General features: G+C 41.6%; 1 protein-coding gene across 9 annotated transcripts in view; it reads left to right on the top strand.

The window, feature by feature from the left end:
* The window catches only part of MAGI2 (membrane associated guanylate kinase, WW and PDZ domain containing 2), a 1,346,145-nt gene that overhangs the window by 1,204,667 nt on the left and 118,509 nt on the right, over positions 1–22,969 (top strand). For all 9 annotated transcript variants that reach the window (XM_082691818.1, XM_082691817.1, XM_082691819.1 and 6 more), the window contains 4 exons: positions 14,400–14,585; positions 16,429–16,582; positions 21,892–22,111; positions 22,765–22,908. In XM_082691818.1, coding sequence (XP_082547944.1) covers positions 14,400–14,585; positions 16,429–16,582; positions 21,892–22,111; positions 22,765–22,908 — 704 coding nt within the window. The remainder of the gene's footprint in view (positions 1–14,399; positions 14,586–16,428; positions 16,583–21,891; positions 22,112–22,764; positions 22,909–22,969) is intronic.

Below are 22,969 nucleotides of genomic sequence, written 5' to 3' on the forward strand. Positions count from 1 at the left end.
TAACAGAATACCACGGTCGGGTGGCCTAGACAACAGAACAATAGAAATTTATTTCTCATATTCTGGAGACTAGAAGTTCAATATCAAGGTGCCGCAGATCTGCTATCTGGTGAAGACCAGCTTCCTGGTTCATAATCACACATCTTCTCGTGGTGACCTCACATGGCAGAAGGGGGGCCAGGGAACTCTCTGGGATCCCTTTCATAAGGGAGGACTCTGCCTCTACCTGATCACCTCCCAAGGTCCCACCTCCAAAGAGCATCTCTTTGGGGATTAAGTTTCAACTGATAAATTTGGGGAGAACACAAATATCTAGTCTATAGCATCTCATTAGCCACTGATACTGACCTTCCCTGGCGCTAAGGGGCCAACAGAAGACTGACAGGTGGAGCTCACAATTCCAATCAGAGTATCAGATCACAAGATTTAAAGCAGGCCTCCAGGTACCTGAGCTGATCTTAGCCAGATTTATACACGACTGCATATCTACTGTTGCGAGATTAAGGCAAGCTCTTACCCAAAAATTCTTTCCAGATATAAAACTTAGATCCATCAGGCCATCTTGGCTGCCATTACATTAGCCTTAGTAGAGGTTCTAGATCAGCACAGTGCAGTAGAACTTCCGTTGATGATGGCGGTGTTCTGTGCTGCCCTACCCAGTACTGCAGCCACTAGTCACATGTGGCTCCGGGGCACTTGAAATAAAGTTACCTTGACTGAGGAATAAAAAAAGTTTTTTTTAAGATTTTTTATTTATTTATTTGACTGAGATCACAAGTAGACAGAGAGGCAGACAGAGAGAGAGGAGGAAGCAGGCTCCCTGCTGAGCAGAGAACCCGATGTGGGGCTCAATCCTAGGACCCTGGGATCATGACCCGAGCTGAAGGCAGAGGCTGAGCCACCCAGATGCCCCAAGGAATAAAATTTTTAATTGCCTTTCATTTCCATTAATTTAAATAGTGGCCACACGTCGGACAGCAAATCAAACATTGCAGCCCTGCGCTGGAGCACAGTAGGAGCCTCTAGGTGCCCTCCCTGCCTCCAGCCTTCTCACCACCATCCTCGCCACCCCTCACATGTTACCATGGCGCTCTGTCTACAACAACTAGTCTGATAATATCACTTATCTTTCCTGATCCATTAGTGGCTTCTCATGTGGCTGTGAAAATCAATTCCCAGCCCCTGGCACAACCAATAAGCCTTCCACTGTTTGTCTCCTCCTACCTTGATCCCGTCTCCCCGTGTGTGCTTGTTGCACTCTCACACCCACAGTACAGACTCTGCTAATGAACACATTAGTGCCTTTGCCAAGTCACGTGGCCTGTGACTTCGATGCTCTCTCCATCCTCACCCCCCTGGAGAAGTCCAATTCATCATTAAAACAAAGACGAGGCAGGGTTTCCCCTGTGAAGGCTTCCTAGACACCCCACTCTCCCCTCCCTACCTCCTGCCTCCTACTTACTTGACACACTCCTTTTTTACTTCCTTCTGTTCATTTCCATCCCAAATCTTCTCTTGATCTCTCCCTGCTTTTCACTCTTTCTCCCACTTTGAAGGTTTAATCATATATCATAAGTGACATCCCTTTTAGGCTATCAGCTGTAAGTCTTGACAAATGCATTTAGTTCTATAACTACTGCCACAGTGAAGTCAGCTCCTCCATCCACTCCTGACCCCCAACCACCACAGATTTGTTTTCCGTTCTAGTTTTGCCTATTCCCATAAAAATGGAATCACGCAGTGCCTGGCCTTTGCAGTCTGGCTTCTTCCGCTTTATATTCATCCATTTTGCTTCACGGGTCCGCCATGGTGAGAGTCCTCCGCTTTGCGGGTGCACCGTGGTCTCGTCATCCATTCCCTCATTGAAGCCATTCACACTCTTTACTGTTTGGGTGATTGTGAATAAAACAGCTATGAAACTTTTCAATTAAGTTTTAGCATGGAAAGAATTTTCACTTGAGTAAGTATGTCAGAGCAGGGTTGCTGGTTCAGTTGGTTTCCAAACTGGGGTACCATTTTGTATTCCCCGCGTATAAGGGTTCCAGATGGTCTACATCCCATGTGAGGACTTCTTTCCAGGCTTTCTCGTCATCGTTGTGGTTTGAATTTTAGCCATTCCAGTAGGTGTGTAGCAATGTCTCATTTTGGTTTGCATTTGCATTTCTTCCCTAAGGACTAAGGATGTCGGGGGGCTTTCCACATGTATTTTGGGGCCTTCCTTCCATCTTCCGTGATGTGCTTTGTCACTCCCAGTCACTTCCCTCTAGCGTGTAATTGGTATTTCGCTGTGGGCAACAAAATACATTTTCAGGCTCTTTCGCCTTCCGTTTTTCATTTCTCACTCATTTCTCATGTTAGGGTAATAAAAATCATTTTATGATAATGATCTCAGGTGAAATTAATTATGGAGACATATGTCTACTTAGTAAAACTGAAAACACATAGAGTCACTAAGCTTTAAATGCAAGGGGTGAGAGAAAGGCACATAAGCAGAAATCTAAATGAAGTTAAAATGTGCAGTGTTGGGAGAAGAAAGAGAAGGCTACGAAAGAAAAATTGTGAGAGATAGCCTCCTTTTCAAATAAGGGAAGTCTGACGTGATTTACTTGGCCACTCACAGGTGACACAGTTGTTTTCGAAATTTATATGTGATCAAAATCTCCTCATTCCTGACCACAAGACTTAAGGGTCGTTTCATATTTAGTTTTATCCAGTCCTGCAAAATTGCATTATTTCCAGTTAAAACACGAAATACCCCATTCATAGAACTTTGGCTTCTTTGGGAAACTGAAGACCCCATAAATATTCATGTAATCTTCTGGATAACATATTGAAAAGGACAGCTGGCTCAGGAGGGATCATTTGCCTGGGTTAGTATCTGTTTCCGTTTACATTAAGAAAATATTGCGAGAAGTTATTATCTACCAGAGGGCTTAGGGGAATACAATGAAAAGCTGATACTGTACCTGATTGCTTTTGACATTTACCTATTGTAACAGGGAAACTGTGTGAAGATAGCCAAGTGACTTTTTACAAAACACAATTTCAGAAGCTATAAAAGGAAAAAAGAGATGGCAGAGATAGAATACACTGCATCTGTAAAAATGAGAAACATGACTTGTCAGCAACACCTGCTTGTAACTATCAACCATTTCTACTGGGCCTGCTGAGAAATCACTGAAAGCCAAGTACATTGATGGGTGTGAAGTCTCAAAAGGCAGTCAAAAGATACAGAAGGGGAAAAAAGTGTGGTTTTATTGAACATTTTTAACCCAATACCTGGGATTGATGAAATTTAATTTTATGACATTTTCTCAACTCTTAAAAAGAAACAGTTGGGGTTTTTTTAAAATATTTTTACCTGTCAGGACTACCGAAGACAATAGCACTTTTAAAGTTTGAGTACATAAATTATTGATATTTTTTATTTTCCAAATAGATTCCAAATCTCTAACTGGTATACTAAAATTCTGATTGCAACCACTGATTTAAATTTATGAAAGATATTTCCAGTTTCTAATTAGTGGTGGTAAAATGAGAACATGCTTATCCTCTCCTGTTGCTCAGACACCAAACAAATGGAAGTAAATGAAGAAGAAAGCAATGAGCATGAGTGAGGAAGATATTTTAAAGACAAAAATGTGGGGGCGCTTGGGTGGTTCAGTGGGTTAAGCCCCTGCCTTCAGCTCAGGTCAGGGTCCCAGGGTCCTGGGATCGAGCCCCACATCAGGCTCTCTGCTTAGCAGGGAGCCTGCTTCCCCCTCTCTCTCTGCCTGCCTCTCTGCCTACTTGTGATCTCTCTCTGTCAAATAAATAAATAAAATCTTAAAAGAAAATAAAGACAAAAATGTGGCAACTCATTTTGCAGGACAGAGGAAACCAAAAAGAGAAATGGATCGCACAGATCTTCTCATTTCTTTAGAAGTTCAGCAACTCAGAACTTAAAAAGCTCAGGATAGAATGGAACACAACCACCATGACCACCAAATGTGAAATGCTCATTTTTAAAGTAGAAAACAACCAAGCGAAGAAACAATGATGAAAGAATACTAGAAGAAATGGAGATAATCAAGGGCACAAAAGAAAGCTTCAAAACCATCTCGCTTATATACATAGATATGAGAAGATATTACAACCTTATGATTTTTTATTTTGCAATAAAATTGAATACTACAAAAAAGAATACTATGATTCAAGAAAGAATTCTTAGAAATTGAAAATATCGTAGCTGAAATGAAAAATTCAGTAGAAGGATTGATAGAAGAGTAAAGGAAGTCACACAGGAGTAGGACAAAGAGAAAGATAAAGTATGAGAGAAGTGGTAAATGACAGATCAACCCAGGAAACCAATATCTAGCCAATAAGAGTTTCAGAAAGAGAGAGCAGAGAAACATAATGAAAGTTATCAAAGAAACACATAATGAGGGCTGCCTGGGTGGCTCACTGGTTAAGTATCTGCCTTCAGCTCAGGTCATGATCCCAGGGTCCTGGGATTGAGCCCCACGTCAGGCTCCTTTGCTTAGCCAGGAGACTGATTCTCCCTCTGCCTGCCACTCTCATTGCTTGTACGTGCTCTCTCATTCTCTCTGATAGATAGATAGACAAATAAAACCTTTAAAAAATAATAATAATAAGTACTATAATGAAAGTTCCCAAAATCAAAACTGAAAGGAACAAGCCTCCGGACTGGAGTGAACTACAGCACGATGCATCGTTGTGAAACTTTAGAACCCAAAAAAATACAGAGACAACCTTTATCATTTCCAAAAGGAGAAGGGGAAATAAAAAGATCACATACAGGAAACAAAAATCCTAATGGATTCAGACTTCTTAGTAGCAATGCTGGATACTAGAGAACAGAGGAGTAATACCTGTAATTCTGAGGAAAATTGATTTTTTCAAATCTGTAATTTCATATAATCTAGAATTTAGTTAGAATTCAGTCAAAAGAGAAGGTAAAAGTGAAGACATTTTCAAACATTAAATACTGACAAATTATTTTCTACCCTGCATGTTTTCTCATTTTCTTAGGAAGATACTGTAGGATGTACTCAAGCAAAATGAGAGAGTGAATCCAAAAAGTGTTCCCAGGGGTTACAGAAGCGTACATCCCACATTGGAGGGCAACAGGAATCCCTTGAATATCACTGAGCAGCAGAACTTGAGAGAAACCGACCTACCCAAGGGAGGGAGGTCGCTCCCCCACCCCGTCCTCAACTCACCATGGCTTGAGCAGCTTTGGGGGAAACAGGAAACAGTCAGCATATTGTAGACATGGGGGGAGCAAGGACACAATCAGAAATGTGATTCAGGGTGGGAGGGAGGAAAATTGTGTAGGAAAAGAAATGGAACCACAAAACACTATAGTGAGCAATAGTTATATGGTAAGACTACAAAACAGTGAGAACTGGTTTAACTACACTAGTGATAAAACTATATTGGGGGGGCGCCTGGATGGTTCAGCGGGTTAAGCCACTGCCTTCGCCTCAGGTCATGGTCTCAGGGTCCTGGGATCGAGCCCCACATGGGGCTCTCTGCTCAGCAGGGAGCCTGCTTCCCCCTCTATCTCTTCCTGCTTCTCTGCCTACTTGTGATCTCTCTGTCTCTGTCAAATAACTAAAAAATAATAATAATAATAAAATCTTTAAAAAAAGAAAAAACTATATTGGGATGAGGAGAGGAGGTGGGTTGCAGAGTAAGAGTGCCAAAGCCTCTATCACAATAGGAAGTCAATAGATTTGGCTCTAGTTGACAAATTAAGAAGTAGCCTATAGTATGAGACTATAATTTAGAAATATGAAGAAGAAAGAGCTGACAGACTTTAAATGTTTGCCTTTGGGTCATTAGAAGTGACGTTAGAGGATTGGGTTAAAGACTTAGTTAGAGACTAAGGTTTTTTGCTTACAAACATTTTATTTTTGGTTGTCTTTTAATTTGTGCATGAATTACTTGAATTAAATTGTTGTCATTAGAAGAGGTTTCCAACTACTAGGAAACAGTTATTTACTGTTTACTTTGTCTCTTTTACATCATGATGTAAGTTTTGAAATTTTTATATGATTTTCTCATTTTATAGACTAATCCAGTATTGTCTAGTAATGATTGGATAAGGCTCCTGCAATTAAATTGTAAATAAAAAGGAACCTCCTCATTCCGGAACTCAGTTTGTCATAAAGCTAGCACCTAACCCTTTTAAAGGTAGATTTGCTTGTTTGGGATGGGGGGTGTATTACCACCATGCGGTAGTTCTGAGAAAACAGCCAACATTGTGACTGTTTTCATAAAGGAGTAAAACAACTTGTTTTTTCCAGCTTGGCAGGGAAGAGACCTTTTATCATATTTTAATATTAGTAACTCTCTCAACTTTTTTCTATTATTACTGAATCAGGTTGCCGTTTGGTTATTTGTAAGCAAAACTTGCTAAAAGCTATACAATTTTACTCTTGAAAATCACTCAAGGTGAACAATATAGAACTTTCTCCATCTACTCCTTGACTAGAGAATCCTGGGTTCCTGATGTTTACTAAGTAACGGAAATGTATTTCTTTATCAGGTTTTTTTTTTGGGGGGGGGGTTGCGAAAAAGTGCTGATAGGGTTGATATTTGACTTAGGAGATCAAATTTTTGACAGTAACTTTCAGACCAAAATAGGCCAAAAAGAATGTCCCAGCTACCTATTAGCAAGGTAAAAATTGAGTCTGTAGGATATACCATGAAATGAGAAGACCTCCACAGAAGATAAAGTCTTAAGTATCTAGAAGTAGAACTGTTTTTCCATTCTGTCTGTTCAGCCCCTCATTCTCTCACACACTTACCCTCCTGGCCAGTGACAGACTTGAGAATCACAACTATTCTGAAGTTTCTTTGGTTCCTGCCGTTCTAATGTCTAGACACTGTCAGGTTATGAAGGACATTCATCAAAAACACATAAATTCCTTGAAAGAGGGTGGTATATATTAAAGTCTGTTTAAAGACAGATAAAGAAGAACATTTGCTTTGTAGATGACTCAATAAAGAGTGATGAATTACATAATGTCCACAACAGAATTAAGGTCATATTTAGCATTCTTGAGTCAGTATGTGCGAAATTAAGGATCTTCAATATACTTAAAAATGATCTGGACTACCTCTACTAGTGATGTGCATGGGGATGAAAAAATGAAGCCACAAGAAAAACGGATTATTTTTCTCCTTCCCTACCACCCACCTTTGTGATAATTTTCCTTGGTGACTATAACATGTTTTCATTTATATCATCCACCCAAGACACAAAAACAACAGAGTGGTATAGGAGGGAATAAATTATGGTTGTATCTATATAAGATCAACCATGTAATTTTCAGGGCCCAGTGCAATATGACCCATCAGGTTACAGCTAATTACAATTCCTAAAGCAATGCAATTTTCTTTAGATTACCAATCCATTCTCGGTACTTGGCTAAGGGATTTTTTTTTTAATTGGTGCAAAATAAAAACATAGAGGGGCAAGATACAGCCGACAAGTGTTTCTTGCTTTCCAGCCATGTAGTTAATACTTTCTACATGGTGCTTTCTGCCCTCGGAAACCTGAGTTTGGCTGGGCTTCCAAATTGCCAGTGATGGGCTTCCCTTCCCATTCTCCCATCTGACCATCTGCTTGTTACCAACTACAGGGTAACTAAACTGTTCAACCACAAGAGAATGACTAATGGTCCGGGGGCTGGGGGGGGGGGGGGTGGGGAGTGCACTTTGGGAATATGTAGTACTTTAAACACCAGCTGCTCGATTTGGGGGTCTTGCAGCTCAGTTGGCTATGAATGTCAGGGAAGACGTTTTCATTTTTGGAAATCAAATTTCACAGACTTTGAGGGGGAAAACAAGTCAGCTTTTTCTTAATTTTACTGCCAGTTTTTAAAAAATATCAAATACATGTTTTTGCCACATCTTCACCTCTTGATGACCAAGAAACACTCTTTTGAAGGACACTCTGTCACATTCCAGGAAGGGACAACATCTAACTGAATGGATGTGTCACAAGAGAACATGCTTATCCAAGATTCCTAAGAAGGAGATATGGAAGATAAGGAATTAATACTCAGCTCAGGTTTCTGAAGGCAGGAGAACAGGATTCTGCACCACGGGTTAAAGTGACAGGAACCCTTGCTCTATGCTCTTCTGTTTTTGTGTGTCCAGGGTCCATCTAGAGGAGCTGGCTAAAGGCATCATATCAGGGATCGCAGGGAGGGAAACAAGAATTGTGAAGGCAGGAGGGATCCCACGTTCAAAGCATTTCCTCTCTTCTTCTTCCATGGATATGATAGGTCCCTGTGTGCCCCCATGAGTTTTTCACTGAGAGCTGCCATTTAGTCTTGGACACTACGTGTCCTGTTCCCTAGAATGACCCTCCTTTTTCCTTACCACTCTGAGTCCACACGTGGACTCAATAATTCACACCTCTTCTCTACTCTTGTCGCCTGTTACCTTTACCATGGAATTGCTACTTCTGTTGTATTTTTATATGAATCTCCCCAACTAGGCTGTGAGCTTTTGAGACCAGATGCCATGTGTTGTTTTGTTTCTCTCTTCCACGCTGCACCAAGGCCTGGACCTGTTAATAAGATGGTACCCTACAGAAATGTGTATTCAATGGAGTAACTGATCCTCTTGTCCTAACCCACAGTTCTGAAACTAGTCAGTAAGTCATCATCACAGATTATTTTAAGAAAAGCAACTGGAATCTTCCAATTGAACACACATACACACACACACATACACACACGCACACATGCACACACACTTCTTTTCCTATCAGGTCACAGATTTTAAAGATTTTATTTATTTTATTTGACAGACAGAGATCACAAGTAGGCAGAGAGGCAGGCAGAGAGAGGAGGAAGCAGGCTCCCCGCTGAGCAAAGAGCCTGATGCGGGGCTCGATCCCAGGACCCTGGGACCATGACCCGAGCCGAAGGCAGAGGCTTTAACCCACTGAGCCACCCAGGCGCCCCAGGTCACAGATTTTAAACCCAGACTAACCTTCCCTGCCTCTTTAAGCTAATGACATGTTGTATAACCTTCACAAATTAATGGAATTGTGAGCCAATAAGAGTTTATGCTAATGATTGCCTTTGAAGTATTTACTTTCGTCACACTCATTTCAGAAACTTCTTGCTTGTAAGTTTGACGTGATTGATGCAGAATCCAATTTCAGTATCTAGTGCTTTCCTCCACCTCCGTCTACAATTCCACTTTGTGGATTGATGAACAAGGAGGTAATTAAATATAAATTTAAGTCACGGGTTTTCCTTCTCTGAAATATAATACATTAAAAAACAACAAAGAAACATGGAGGGGGGGAGGGGAGGAGGCCCTTCCCTCAGATGCAGCTGAGAATTTCAAGAAGAAACCATCACCAAAAGTTTCAGGAAAAATCCAGAAGCAAGAAAAATCATCCAGGCAACAGTCTCATCTTCTTTATGGGAATAAACCCAAGGTAAAACTCAAGAATTCATTGGTTAGCCAATGGTTGAAGGAGCCTGGATAAACCATACAAAAGTCCCAGAAGAAAAGCCAGCTGCAAAAAGAGAGGACCACTGTATCCTCTACTACTGTGACCAAAGACCCAGAGACTCCAGACCTTTTGAACAAACTTAGCATCCAATCCATTGACTGTCTCTGAACAGCCCTAAAACAACAGTGCTGTGGTTGAGTAGGGCCAAACTGTTCATCTACAGGAAAATATAAAATCAAAAAGATAAATTTTTTAAATATAAAACATACATGTACCATAGTGTTTTACCCACAAAGAAATAAAGAAAAAAAAAAAAAAAGATGAGTTTCTTTTCCCATACTTTATGTGGTTTGCAGTTAAAGGGGAAATTTCTAAGTCGTGGCACATTGTCTCCTTCCCAAATGTCAGTATGTTCAAAGCCACATGACATATTGCAACTTCTCCCAAATATCTGTGTATCCTTAGCACACTGTCAAGAAGACTGGTTCAAAGGCTTGATTTATGTTGCCGCCTGACAGATGATGTCTGGAAGGCATGCTGTCTAAATGGACTGTGCTCCGACAGTTACCTTAGTCATCAATTCCCAAAGAATTAACAAGTACCATTCATCCCAATAATAGAAACCAAGGTCAGGGCCTCTTCCATGCTCTGTAATTCCATTAGCAATGCACAGAAAGCACTCGGGTCATAAGTTCTGTAGACCTTATAACTGAGCAAATGGAACTGCATCTTGTTTTCAGAGAGAATCCTCTGCGAGCACACCCTTTGTCAATGATTTGTTGTACATCAACGATCAGTGTACTTACACATGTAGGGAAAATGCTGGTAAGGGAAAAGTGAAGCTGTCTTCAGCTGCCAAGAGTTTCAAGCACTGTTTTTATTAAAGTAAATGCCAATAGAAAACAATTTGAACGAAAGTATGTCAGATACTTGCAATTATGGGCAGACCTTTTTAAATTGTGTACTCAGTCAAATTTTATGTAAGCCACTCAGTCATTCTAAGTGGCTACCGTAGGACTGATTTCAGTTTTTCATTATTTCATTTTTAGTTTTTATTATTTTAGTTTAGTTTTTATTCTACCTGCCATGGTAAAGTGAAAATGGCCTTGAAACTAAGAGTTATCATCATAAGCAAATAAATCTGGTTACAATGAAACTTTCATCTCAAAAATCTCAAGCAGCACACTTTCCTAAGCTAAATCTTACCACCCATTCCCTCAGTCCTTATAATTCAAATTGCTTTCAACCTGGCATAGATCAAAAAAAGGAGAGAGTAACCTGAAAGTTTGAAGCCACAGGCATAGATTTGAAATCTGGCTTTGATACTTCTTTGTTTTCTTGACAAAAAAATAGGCATGATTATTTTACTTTATAGCTACATCATACTGTTGCTATAAGATTTAAAATAAGTGCTTAGCATAGTGCCTGGAAATTAACAAATGATAACTTATTGTTTTTGTTTTTATTGTTATTGAGCTCGTAAAATGTGTATGTGTGTGTGTGTGCGCGCACGTGCGCGCGTGTGTGTGTGAAAACTATGTTTTGAAACATTTGGGGTTTTTTGCCCAGTAGATTCTAAATGATCCACAGTAATGGAGGGAAGTTAGAGGCATGAATAATTCAAAATAGCAAATCATCCAAATACCAGCTGTATGTGTTTTAAAGTGTATTTTTAAATTTCATTTCAAATGTATTTCTAATGCCCAAAGAAATGACTTCAAATCAAGGAATGACACCATGATGTGAAGTCCCAAGTAGAAGGGATCTGAGGAACTGTCCAGTTTCCCGGCCCCTCCTCTCCTCCCCCTTGCTTCCTGCCTCTCCGCTCCTCTCCCTTTCTCCTCATGCACTACCCATCAAAAGACAGCAGCCACAAAGAACCAGCTTCAGGCCAAATTTCCACCTCCCACTCTCCCCTGAATGAGGGCCACTGCTGAAGTGTTGAGGATTCCCTGCTTCGAGGCAGGCCTCACTCCCCAAACACAAGTCCCCGGGGCTCATGCAGCAAGTGCTTGCATGGGGAGAAGAGACCACACGATGTCAAGAGACACGGTGTGGAGAGCAAAGCCTGTGGAATCTGACAGACTGGGATTCTAAATCGTGGTTGGACTCTGTGACCTTGGGCCAATTGCTGGTGACTGTACTTCAGTGTCTTCCACTCTAAATATGTGGGAGTCATGCCATCGGCTATCTCCCATGATTTGTTAAGGATAAAATGATATATATTTTAATGTAGTCATAATTGTGTGTGTGTGTGTGTGTAAGGCTCAAAGCAGGTAATGAGGACATCTGTATTACACTGATTCCCCTTTGAATAATAAACTCTTACTTATAAGCTGGTGTTTTCCTATAGAGATGCGCAACATCTTTTTTGGAAAACCAGAGAAAAACAAGCCAGACGCTTGCCCTCATCTGACATCTGTAGATAATCTCCCAAACATACCTCTCCTTCCCAGATAAAGCTGTTTTCCTGTGGTGATCCTTAGGAGACACTGTTGTGTCATAAGTGAAGCATTTCTTCAGTTTTAGTGATAGGATGGATTTACCACACGTGGAAGAATTCAAGCTGCTACCTACACAGAAGCACATGCACATATCAATAGTGATATCAGAACCATTAAAATATAATAGTAATAAAAAGAATGAAGGAAAAGTGAAAGCTTGCGATCAGTTCTTACACCAGGCACTGTCCTAGTCACTTTACATGGGACAACTCAGTTGAGTCGCAAAGCCATCCTGTGAAGTCAGTGGTATTATTATCCCAATTTTCCTGTTGAAAAATGAATCAGGGAGGTCCGGTAACTTTCTAAGGATCACATGAGAGATAGCAATAGATATGTTGGAAACCAGGGAGACATGTATTCATGGTTCAGGGGAGTACCATACTGGAAGGGGACAAAAACGGGAACGAATTGTTCACTCTCGTTATGGCAGAAGACTAAGCAATTTGCAATAACTTATTTTTTTAAAGATTTTTATTTCTTTATTTGACAGAGAGAGGGGCAGCCAGAGAGAGAACACAAGTGGGGGGAGTGGGAGAGGGGAGAGGGAGAGGCAGACCTCCCAATGAGCAGGGAGCCTGATGCAGGGATCGAACCAAGGACCCTCGAGCCCGAGCCAAAGGCAAACGCTTAATGACTGAGCCACCCAGATGCCCCACAATACCTTATTTTTTTTAATAAGTAAATGAATGTGTTCTTATTACATTTCTGCTTGAGAAGTACCTTGTCCCGAGAGCCTAAGATGATCTTTAGTATGCTTTAAGTAAGATGTTCTTAATTAGAGCCATCAGTGTCTGTGGTAAATAAAAAGGTGTTTGAGCTTCCAACACGATGCATTGACTTCAGGATCATGGACTCAGCCAATGTTTTCTTATGCGGTCTATAACTTTTCACAGTGGAAATATGATTAAGGCCCTGGGTCATTAACTCACTGATTGTCCTTCCTTGCCGTGGTTATTAGCGGATGTTCTGCCTTTTTGCTGTACCACGGACGTAAGATTGAGAGTTCAGGGAACAGACATTCCTAGAGCATAACAAATCGTGAGTGTCTCTGCCACTTTCCGCAGATAGATGGGTGCCTGACGTCCACGGGGAGAGCAACAACACAGAGTCACACTGACAGGCGATTTCCTAGCTTGGAATCCCTGTCTAAAAGGGAGAAAGGAAAAGGAGTGGGATTCTAGATTGTAACCTCCTTGGGGCAGGGGAGCGGTTAAAGGGACTCTGTGTGCCATCGCTATCTGACTCCAGAAATAGGTATCCTCATAGGCGCTCCCACATTTACAGTGGATAGAAGTCAGCCTGCTAAAGAATCTTTATCCTCTTGTACCTGGCTGTCCCTACAGAAATAAATAAATAAATAAATAAATAAATAAATAAATAAATAAAATAACTTTTCATTGTTTTAAAGAGACATATGCCCTCTTTGATCAATACAGTGCACATTTTCTTATTTTAATATCTAAAAAAAATTATATAGCATCTTACAGTCCACGGAGTGTCCTTGTTTAATCAGAAGAGTCGGATCCTTCCTCCCTCTTTCCCTTCTGCCCTCCCTTCTTTCTTTCTTCCTCTCTCTTTCTCTCTCATTCTCATTCTCATTCTCTCTTCCCCTAAAACAAACGTGTGTCATAATGGCATTTTTCTTTCTTCCTTCCCTCCCTCTTTCTCTTTCCCTAAAACGAAAGCATGTTGGAATGACATCTTAGTTTTGATGAAATATATTATGCATCAGATAGTAGCAAGATCTCAACACTACTTAATCGATTAAATCAGAAGAGGTAAGATTTGCATCAGCCTTGAAACTGAAACTTAGTAACTGATGGGAGACTGAGCATAGCGTCTTCATCCACAACATCCCACATTAATATAGATATCTTTCCTTCCCTGTTTTCTCCTGTCAATAAAATGGAAAAGGGTAAAAATTAAATTCTTAGCATTTATTGTACCTTTCTGAAACTGTGGATTATGGTCTCTATGGTATGAGCTCACAGCAATTTATGCCTGTGGTTCTCGATGTTTTGCATGTAGTGGAATGTCTTGAGGTTCTATCTAAAAATTCATGATTCTCGCCTGCTGCCTGGACATTCTGATGGACAAGGCTGGGGTCTGGCCCAACAGGCTGTATTTTTAATTTTCGAGTAATTGTGATGCTCGGAATAGTGAGAACCCCAGGTCCCTGTGTTTGGAATCGGCCCCTCGCTGCACAGGACCTGATTTTAGAAGTGCTGATCTCAGGGGTGTGCACAGAACTGCCTTTAATAAGCATGATTATGATTTCCAGAGGCAAATGTACCGATGGAAGGAAGACTTCTGACATCGCGTTGTTTCCTGTGGGGCTGGGACGCAAAGATAGAACATGGGTTGGGAACACCCCTGATGCCTGATTGTGTTGCGGATTGTTCTAGCTGTGCCCCATAAAATCGGACGCATCATCGATGGGAGTCCCGCAGATCGTTGTGCAAAACTGAAGGTGGGAGACCGGATCTTGGCAGTGAACGGCCAGTCCATCATCAACATGCCTCACGCAGACATCGTGAAGCTCATCAAGGACGCGGGTCTCAGCGTCACCCTCCGCATCATTCCTCAGGAGGGTGAGTGCCCGAGCCTGGGCCCGAGGGTCCAAAGTTGATTGTCATTGCCACGTTTGCACAAATTCACACACCCATGCACCCCAGATCCTGTTTTCTCCGTACCAGTTTCATTCAGAGATCAAGCTGTGTGACGTTATAGATAACGAGTGGGAATCCTAAAACCCTGGGTTATTCAATCAGCCCCTGTGGTCCCAGGAGTACTCTTTTTATGGTGATATGAAGCCAGAACCCATTCAACAGAGATGATGGAGTTACAACTCTGAAAAAGAAAAAAAAAAAGTATTTGTGTTCACAGTGAAGCTCCGGAGGATTCTTCAAAGTCAGATTGATTCTGAAAAGCTGGAGGAAGTTTTGTGGTATAAAGAGAGCTCATTTAGAAAAATGGTGCGTCTGCTAAGAATCTTAAATTCCCCACTTAGTCTTTTGAATTTCTCTGTATAAGGACGCCCCCCTGAGGCCTGAAGAGTAGTGAGCATCACAACTCACAGCCTTGAGGGCCACAGGGATCTAAGTGCCAGACACAGCAACTTCATTACTGGTTTGTAGCTGCTGACTCATTAATGATGTTGGAGAACGCAGTCCCTGGAGATCACCGGTAGGGGGGTCACAGCATCCCACATGGAGAGGGATGGGTTTGCTCCCTCTGGTCCCCTCTAATTTACTCCGTCTCCTGATTCCCTCTTGGGGCTATTGGACACTGAGGCCTCAGGCAGTCACTGGACTTGCAGTATAAAACATTGGCTCTCTCCTGAGATGATTTTGCCCCCTGGGGAATGTTCAGCAAGGTTCAAAGACATTTTTGATGGTCACTATAGGGATAGGGATACTACTGGCGTCTGGTAGGTAGAGGGTGAGGACACTGCTAATCACCCCATAGGGCACAGGACAGCCCTCACAGCAAAGCATTAATAACTGGCCCCAAATGTCAACAGTGCTGAGGTTGAGAAACCCTTCAGGGGGAGAAGAAATTTTAAAATTTGGGCTGTCAGAGAAGGGGAAGAGTGGCTTGTAAAGGAATAGATCACGTCCCTTTCATCAGCCAACCAAATAAAAAGAACAGAAAAGAAAATGACCATGGTGTTTTTAACCTATTATTTGCAGACACCATTACGTGTAAAACAGTCAATGGAAATTAACTCTAAGCAAGATTGCTCACTAAAAATCTGGCTCACATTTCCATTCTCCCCAGGCTGAAATATGTCTGTTCTGTTTCTATCACGTCATTTATACAGATAATTTCAGTTGAACGTGTGAGGCTATTAGAGGAAAATCCAAGAAGCTGTTTTAGCAAAGAACAACTTCATGAACATTCTTCTGTCTGATGCTCTTTTTTTCTTTCTGAAGAACCAGGGAGTTCAGGGAGTTATTAAACAATAAGACTAACAAGGACCTAGAGAGAACATTGTGAAAAGCATTTATTTCTGTTATATTAAGTTCCTTATCCAAACTTTGGAATACCAGTAGGACTTTTCATTACAACCAAAAAGTAGTGGCTTGAATGTTTTCTGTCAGTGGGCAACACTGGAAAAATAGAATATGTTCTAGAGCTCACTCCTATGGATTATATTTTCATTGTTTTAATTGCTTTTTTTTTTTTATTGGAAACTTTCCTCCTGACAAAATGACAAGAGACTCTGTTTCTAACCTTGCTTAGCAACACTTATAACTAATGACATAACACTAATTCTGGGAATGGTATTGGAACTTGATTGGATAATTGATAAGTTTAACCTGTCATCTTAAAGTCTAATGGAAACTTAAATAACCAAGCCTTGAGTCTCTGAGGAGGCCCTTTATCAGATGCCAACCTGATTGCATTTGCCACTTTGGTTCCCCTTGGCAGAGCTCAACAGCCCAGCCTCGGCGCCCAGCTCAGAGAAGCAGAGCCCGATGGCCCAGCAGAGTCCACTGGCCCAGCCAAGCCCGGCCACCCCCAACAGTCCTGTTGCCCAACCAGCTCCTCCTCAGCCACTTCAGCTGCAAGGACACGAAAATAGGTAAACTTTCCCCTGGCTTTTCTGACTCGGAGAGGTGAGGGAGGTGGGGAGGAGGAGCGTCTGGGACGGGACAGAATGAGACACAGGCGGAAGAGAACTTTTCATAAAGTAGAAATTGCTGTGTGCTCCTTGCTGTGATTTTGAGATGGTGTGTGTGTGTGTCACAAGTGTGATTTTATTAGCAACTACAAGTGTTTGTTCTTCACATTAAGAGAACCTTTCCTGAAGAAGTGATGAGCAGTTATAGATCCGGAGGCGCTAACGAAGTTGGAAAGCACACTGAAGAGAGTCTAGAGTAAAGAAAACAGACAAAGGCCCTTTGGCAGGAAGGAGCATGCAACCTTGAAAGGGGTGGAAATAAGGTAGTGAAGAAAGAGGCCGGGAGCGTGGTTTGAGATGAAGCCAGTGGGAGTGATAGGGGTCCCTCTACAGGGTCTTATGAGCATGTTAAAGATTTCGGTCTTAAGGGTAGTGAGAAGTCATTGGAATGGGTTTTATGCTGAAGACAGACATCCGTGGATTTGCTTTCCAAGGCCTCTCAGTTGGCCAACTGGAGAACTGACTAGAGACTGGTCACGGTGGATGTATGTTACTCAGCAGTTAGAAGTGGCCGCCAATGTCCTGGGGTCAATGACGGTGGTTGCTCAGAGAGTAATGGTGGTGTGGAGAGGGGCACATGTGGAAAGACTTGTAAACATTAATAAACGTCAGCATTTTTTTTACTGCACATTGCCTTAGAGCCTCCTACCATGCTCTAATGAGGTTCTTCCATTCCAGATCAAAAACTCATGTAAATAAGGCACTTTGATCTTCTAGAAGAAAAGGATGCCCTATAAGAACAGCATTGTCTTCTTATTGCAACTTGACTCACGTGTGACAGGGAGGCTGGGTTAGTTGAGCTGTTAAAGAAAGAGATAAAGACACATTCCCATGCTGTGTCCTCTCTCTCAGAGGAGAAAAACAGAACAATCTATAGGAATGTCTCTGTGTACAAAACCCTCGCCAGTCTTTTCCATAATTCTAATGTTTTCTGAACATCTGCTTCCCAGCTTCTGCCTCCCATGTTGGTGAAGATGAAGTGAGACCCAATTTCCAAGTCCCAGAACTCTGTGGGTTTATCACTTACAAGGCTGCAAAGCAAATATTTTCTCTCTGCCACAGGTGCTATTTCCAGAAAGCCCTGCTCTCCTCAGAGCTCTCCCGTTTGCTTTCACGGAAAAGGAACTGTCTGTTGTCCTCAGCTGGCAATGAGTTTAATCTATTCCAGGGAAGAAAAAAGACTAAAGACCATAAAGCAAATGATAGGGAGGTAAGAATTTGACCACCCGTAAGAGGAGTGAGTCCTCAGTAATAAGCCACTGATGTGTCCCCTATTTCAACGGATCACACAGGCTTTCCCCAGATCCCCCTTCAGACTCAGGAAGAAGTGGCTGAGTGAACACAGTCTTTGAGCCCAATTCAGAGTGTTCTGATGGCTCTCCCACTGTCTGTGAACCTCCCAGCCACACTTCCATCTCACTTTTCCAGAGTCAGACTCCCCTGGACGTTGGCTTCTTACTTCTGGCTTAGGGGTGGGTAATCTCATCCCTGTCATGTTACGGGGTCAGTGGAGGAATAACATCTGGACTAGGTCACGGTCATTCCCCAACTTCTACTACCTCACAGGTGGGACTTGTCGTCCCTTAGCAGAGAAGCAGCGGTCTTTGGAATATTTTTTTGGCCTGACTACAGAATAAAACATTTCCTAATCCTGGGATTAACAGATGGACCTGATTCAAATTTTTATAAATCAACAGTGAATTTTCCTGGAGTTCTTAGCTGTTGTTGCTTCACTAATATTAATAGCCTGGAAAGTGCCGACTCCTAGAGGGACCTCTCTTGGCACTCTGGTTTCCTGCCTTCACTGTGGATGGTTAGCCGGTGGCTCATTTACATATGAATGAAGAGATTAATCATTTTACAGATCCTAGAATCATTTTCCTAGGTGCGTTTAAAGATGGTCTGTGTACCAGGAACTCTCTGCCTTTCTCTGGATCAGGCTAGAGATGTCTTCAAGATAGCTTGTACACTAAGCACCATGGATGTGTCTCCTATGAGTTCATTTGTATTAGAAGTGCCCACCTAGCTCCATGTCACATCCAGCCTGGTTCCCCAGGAAAGTCCGAGAAAATTAAATGGCAGTCTGCTTGCAAAGCTTATTCTATGATTAGGATGATTGAATATTTTAATCCCATTTTGTTTACTCTCAGCTTGGCTTCCAAGGGACACCCTGCATATCTCTCCTTATTTATCTGTCCCTTAAAATCCTTTCAGTGTATGCTCAGGGAACAAAATAGTTTTAATATGGACATGAGCAAAACAGTAGTCAAGGAGAAGCGTTTGTTGAAAACAGCAAAGAGCCAATGTATAAATCTAAATAGCAGAGTTCACCTTCCCCAGCTAGGATAATTAATATTTGACTGCGAAAATAATGAATACTGTTATGCTGAAAATAAATAAAAAATAAATTTAAAAAATTAAAAAAATATTTGACTGTGTTTTAAACAGCGAGGTCAATGGAAGAACATTGGAAATTGACTTCTTTCACAGACTTTAAACCCTAGATGCTTAAGGCTGGAAGGAATTCTTAAAAGGCCCATATGAGGCAAAATCCCACAAGATCCCCAATCACGGGCAATGTTTCCTGGTTCTGGAACTTGCTCGTACCATCAAATTCTGTTAAAATTTGCCACTAGAAATCTGGTTTTATTATCTCTAAAATCTCTTTAATAATGGAATTAATAACTACAAAGAGTAAAGAAATTTTAAAGAGGCCGTATTTTTTTCTTAATCATCTTGAATTTTCCTGAAAATGCAGTTTTTTATACATTCAAAGCAACATAATTTTTGCCCAAGCTAGGATATCATTAACTTAGAAATCAGCAACACGCATAAAAAATTAAGCGTGTTTTCCTTATTAAAGACTCCTCAATGTGCAATTCAACGTAAAATCCTGACACTCGGCACTGGGGTCAAATGCGTGTTTGAGCACCAGAAGGCAGGGGTAGGTGACAGCTTTTGCATCTTAACAGCTCCTATCCTGGGCTGCTGCGTAATCTTTGGGGAGCCTACATTTCCCCCTCTTTTGCTACGCCTCATGACACATCTGGTGGGAAAGGGAGCATGTAACAGATACGGCATGCCCCTGGCACACGGATTATGAAAATAAAGTGACTCAAAACATTGTGATGTCTAATCTACCAAATAGTTTTTTAGGAAGGCATTGACGCATGCCCACAAATGCAGGCCAGTTGGGTTCTTTTGCTTAACTCCTGCATTTGTGCGGTTAGGCATTGTATTCAAAGCATGTTTAAAGAATCCCATTCTCAGCATGCACACTTCCAATCTGTGAGTGCACTGGACACCTTGCTGAGCTACAAAGCAAAGCCCAAACTGTGCAGTCCCCAAGAGGAATGTGTCCCATCTGCAGGGGTAAGTTATAAACAGGACCTGCTCAAAGTGTTGATTGAAAACCTCCTCCAAAAACCCCAAGTAAATACATCTATGGCTCTACATTCTTAGTGTGTCCTCACCAAATATTTGATTGCAGTAATGGCAATTGTTCAGGGGAGTGATATTTAAAAATAGTAATAATCAGCATCAGTGAGACCGTAAACCAGTGTAAAAAAAAAAAAAAAATCTGGGTTTTAAAGATAAAAATTCTACTGGTTTAGATCCTGTTTTCTCAACACATTTGAGTTTTTCCTTGGTCCTGAATATTTTCTCAATTCCTCAAACCCTTTATATTAATTTTTGATAAAATTGTCATTAGATTGAATGTGTTCTTTTTAATCTTCCTGGATTACTGAGCAGCTCATTATGGACTGTGGCTGTGACAGTAGACAATGAATTACAGAATTAAGTGGCCTTTATACTATGGTGATAACTTTTCAGGTTACATTATTAATGATCCCATAATGGTAAGCATTAACTCTGTTAGTCTCCTTTTGGGAACCCCTTCAGTTTAGAACAGTTTGGATTCACAAAACAACACTAAACAACTAACTCTGGTTTCTGTACTTATTTTATGAGTACAGAAGCCCCCACTCCCCCTCCTTAATCTACAGGTTTGCTTCCCATGGTCTCAGGTACCTGAAGTCAAGGACCGTCAGGAAGCAGATGATCCTCCTTCTGACTGATTGTCAGAAGGTCAGTAATAGCCTAGACTAAGGCTACACAATGTACTCAGAGTGCATAGGTCACACCCCTCACTTCATCTCGTCACCCAAGCATTTTGTCATTTCACATCATCACAAGAAGGGTGAGTACAGGACAGTAAGATACTCTGAAAGAGAGAGACCACTCTCGCATAACTTTCATACAGTATATTACTGTAATTGTTCTGTGTTATTACTAGTTACTGCTGATAATCTCTCACTGTGCCTAATTTATAAATTAAACTTTATCATAGGTGTGTACATATAGGAAAAAGCATAGTATATACAGGGTTCAGTACTCTATGCATTTCAGACAACCCCTGAGGTGTTGGCATGTAACTGCCATGGATGGGGAGGGGCTGCTGTGAGGAAATATCTAGAAACGAGAAAGAGACAAATGTTGGACACAAACACCTTTGCCTTCCCTTTCATCCCTTTCATCCCTTTCGTCTTACCGCTGTGGTAGTATCTGATAATAGCACCTGATACTGATCTGGTAGTTATGGCCTAATATTTAAACTCTATGTAATATGTTCCTACTCTTAGGAATGACCCAGTGACTTGCTGCTTGACTTGTAGCTGGTGATTAGAGTTTGCTCTCAGTCTTTTAACCTCTGTAAGATAGTCAAAAGGACCCAACCTAGCAAGTTAAAATAGCCCTTCATTATATATTCATGGAATATTTAGATCTAAGATCACTTTAGTTGTGCTTTCATGAAGTGATGAATGTGTGTGGGAGAGGGAGAGTTGGATAGAGTTGATTCACTGGTGTTGAGACACACTGAGAGTCTGAGATACAGTTCCGTGTTTAACTCCTAACTTTGCTACAGTTGTACAAGGTTTTAAGTAGCCAGAGTCAAAGAGGGCTGTCCCTAACTCCTTTTCCACACAGCCCTGGTTGAGCCATCATCATGTTTACCTTGATTTCTTATTTCTTGATTTCATTTGTCAAAGATTTTAAAATAGTACTTCTCATCAGTAACTTTCTCAGGATCCTGAACCCGCAAAAGGACCACCAAGAGGGGTGGCCCACCCATGCCTAGAAGTCATGTGGTCCTTGTAATCCCCTCAGAATCCTGAGTTATCCGAGCAAATCCCATTTCCATCATTTAGTTACAGGTCAGAAGTAAAAGCAAGGCAAGATGTGAAACCAGACATCCGACAGCCTCCATTTACGGACTACAGGCAGCCGCCACTGGACTACAGGCAGCCACCGGGAGGGGACTACCAGCAACCCCCACCCTCGGACTACAGGCAGCCTCCCCTGCTGGACTACAGGCAGCACTCCCCTGACACCAGGCAGTACCCTCTGGCGGACTACAGGCAGCCCCAGGTACCTCAGAGACCCTGTCACATTTCAGTTTCTAATGAACAAACCTGTAATGCACACACACACACACACACACACACACACACACCCCTCTGATATTTATTAATGGTGCTCAACATCAGTGAATGAGAAAACCCAAAGGAGAGGTAATATCACTCAGGCCTGTGTGCAGTCATTACATTTGCCAAGTATATGGATGAATACCAGAGTAAACATGCTCTATAGTAGGTAGTTTTGTTTTGTTTTGTTTTTTAAGATTTTATTTATTTGAGAGAGACAGACAGAAACAGGGAGAAAGCACAAGAGAGAGGAGAGGGAGAAGCCGGCTCCCTGCTGGACAGGGAGCCCAGTCTGAGACTCGATCCCAAGATTCTGGGATCATGACCCAAGCCAAGGCAGATGCTCAACTGATTGAGCCACCCAGGCGCCCCTACAATAGTTTTCTTAATGGCCGAGTCACCTGCATTAAGACCTTCTTGAATCTTTGGAATTTCATCTTGCCTTTTCCTAGATGGTGATGTCAGGGTACTTTTTCTCACAATATCACATCATTGGAGAGATGAACTCTAAGAGAGAAGGAGAACAGAGAGACTGACCACAGAAGCTTCTCTGATATTAAACAACTATTTATTCCATTTTTCTGCCCAAATCTAAAGGATTTTGATTATTTCACTGTGGACATGGAGAAAGGAGCCAAAGGATTTGGATTCAGCATTCGTGGAGGAAGAGAATACAAAATGGATTTGTACGTGTTGAGACTGGCAGACGACGGGCCCGCGATAAGGAACGGGAGGATGAGGGTGAGAACACTTTCCTTTTTATAGAACCAGTTAATTCTGAAAGAAGAACCCACTGTAGTGT

This window comes from Mustela nivalis (genome assembly GCF_964662115.1).
Source record: "Mustela nivalis genome assembly, chromosome: 12".
Lineage (NCBI taxonomy): Eukaryota > Metazoa > Chordata > Mammalia > Carnivora > Mustelidae > Mustela > Mustela nivalis.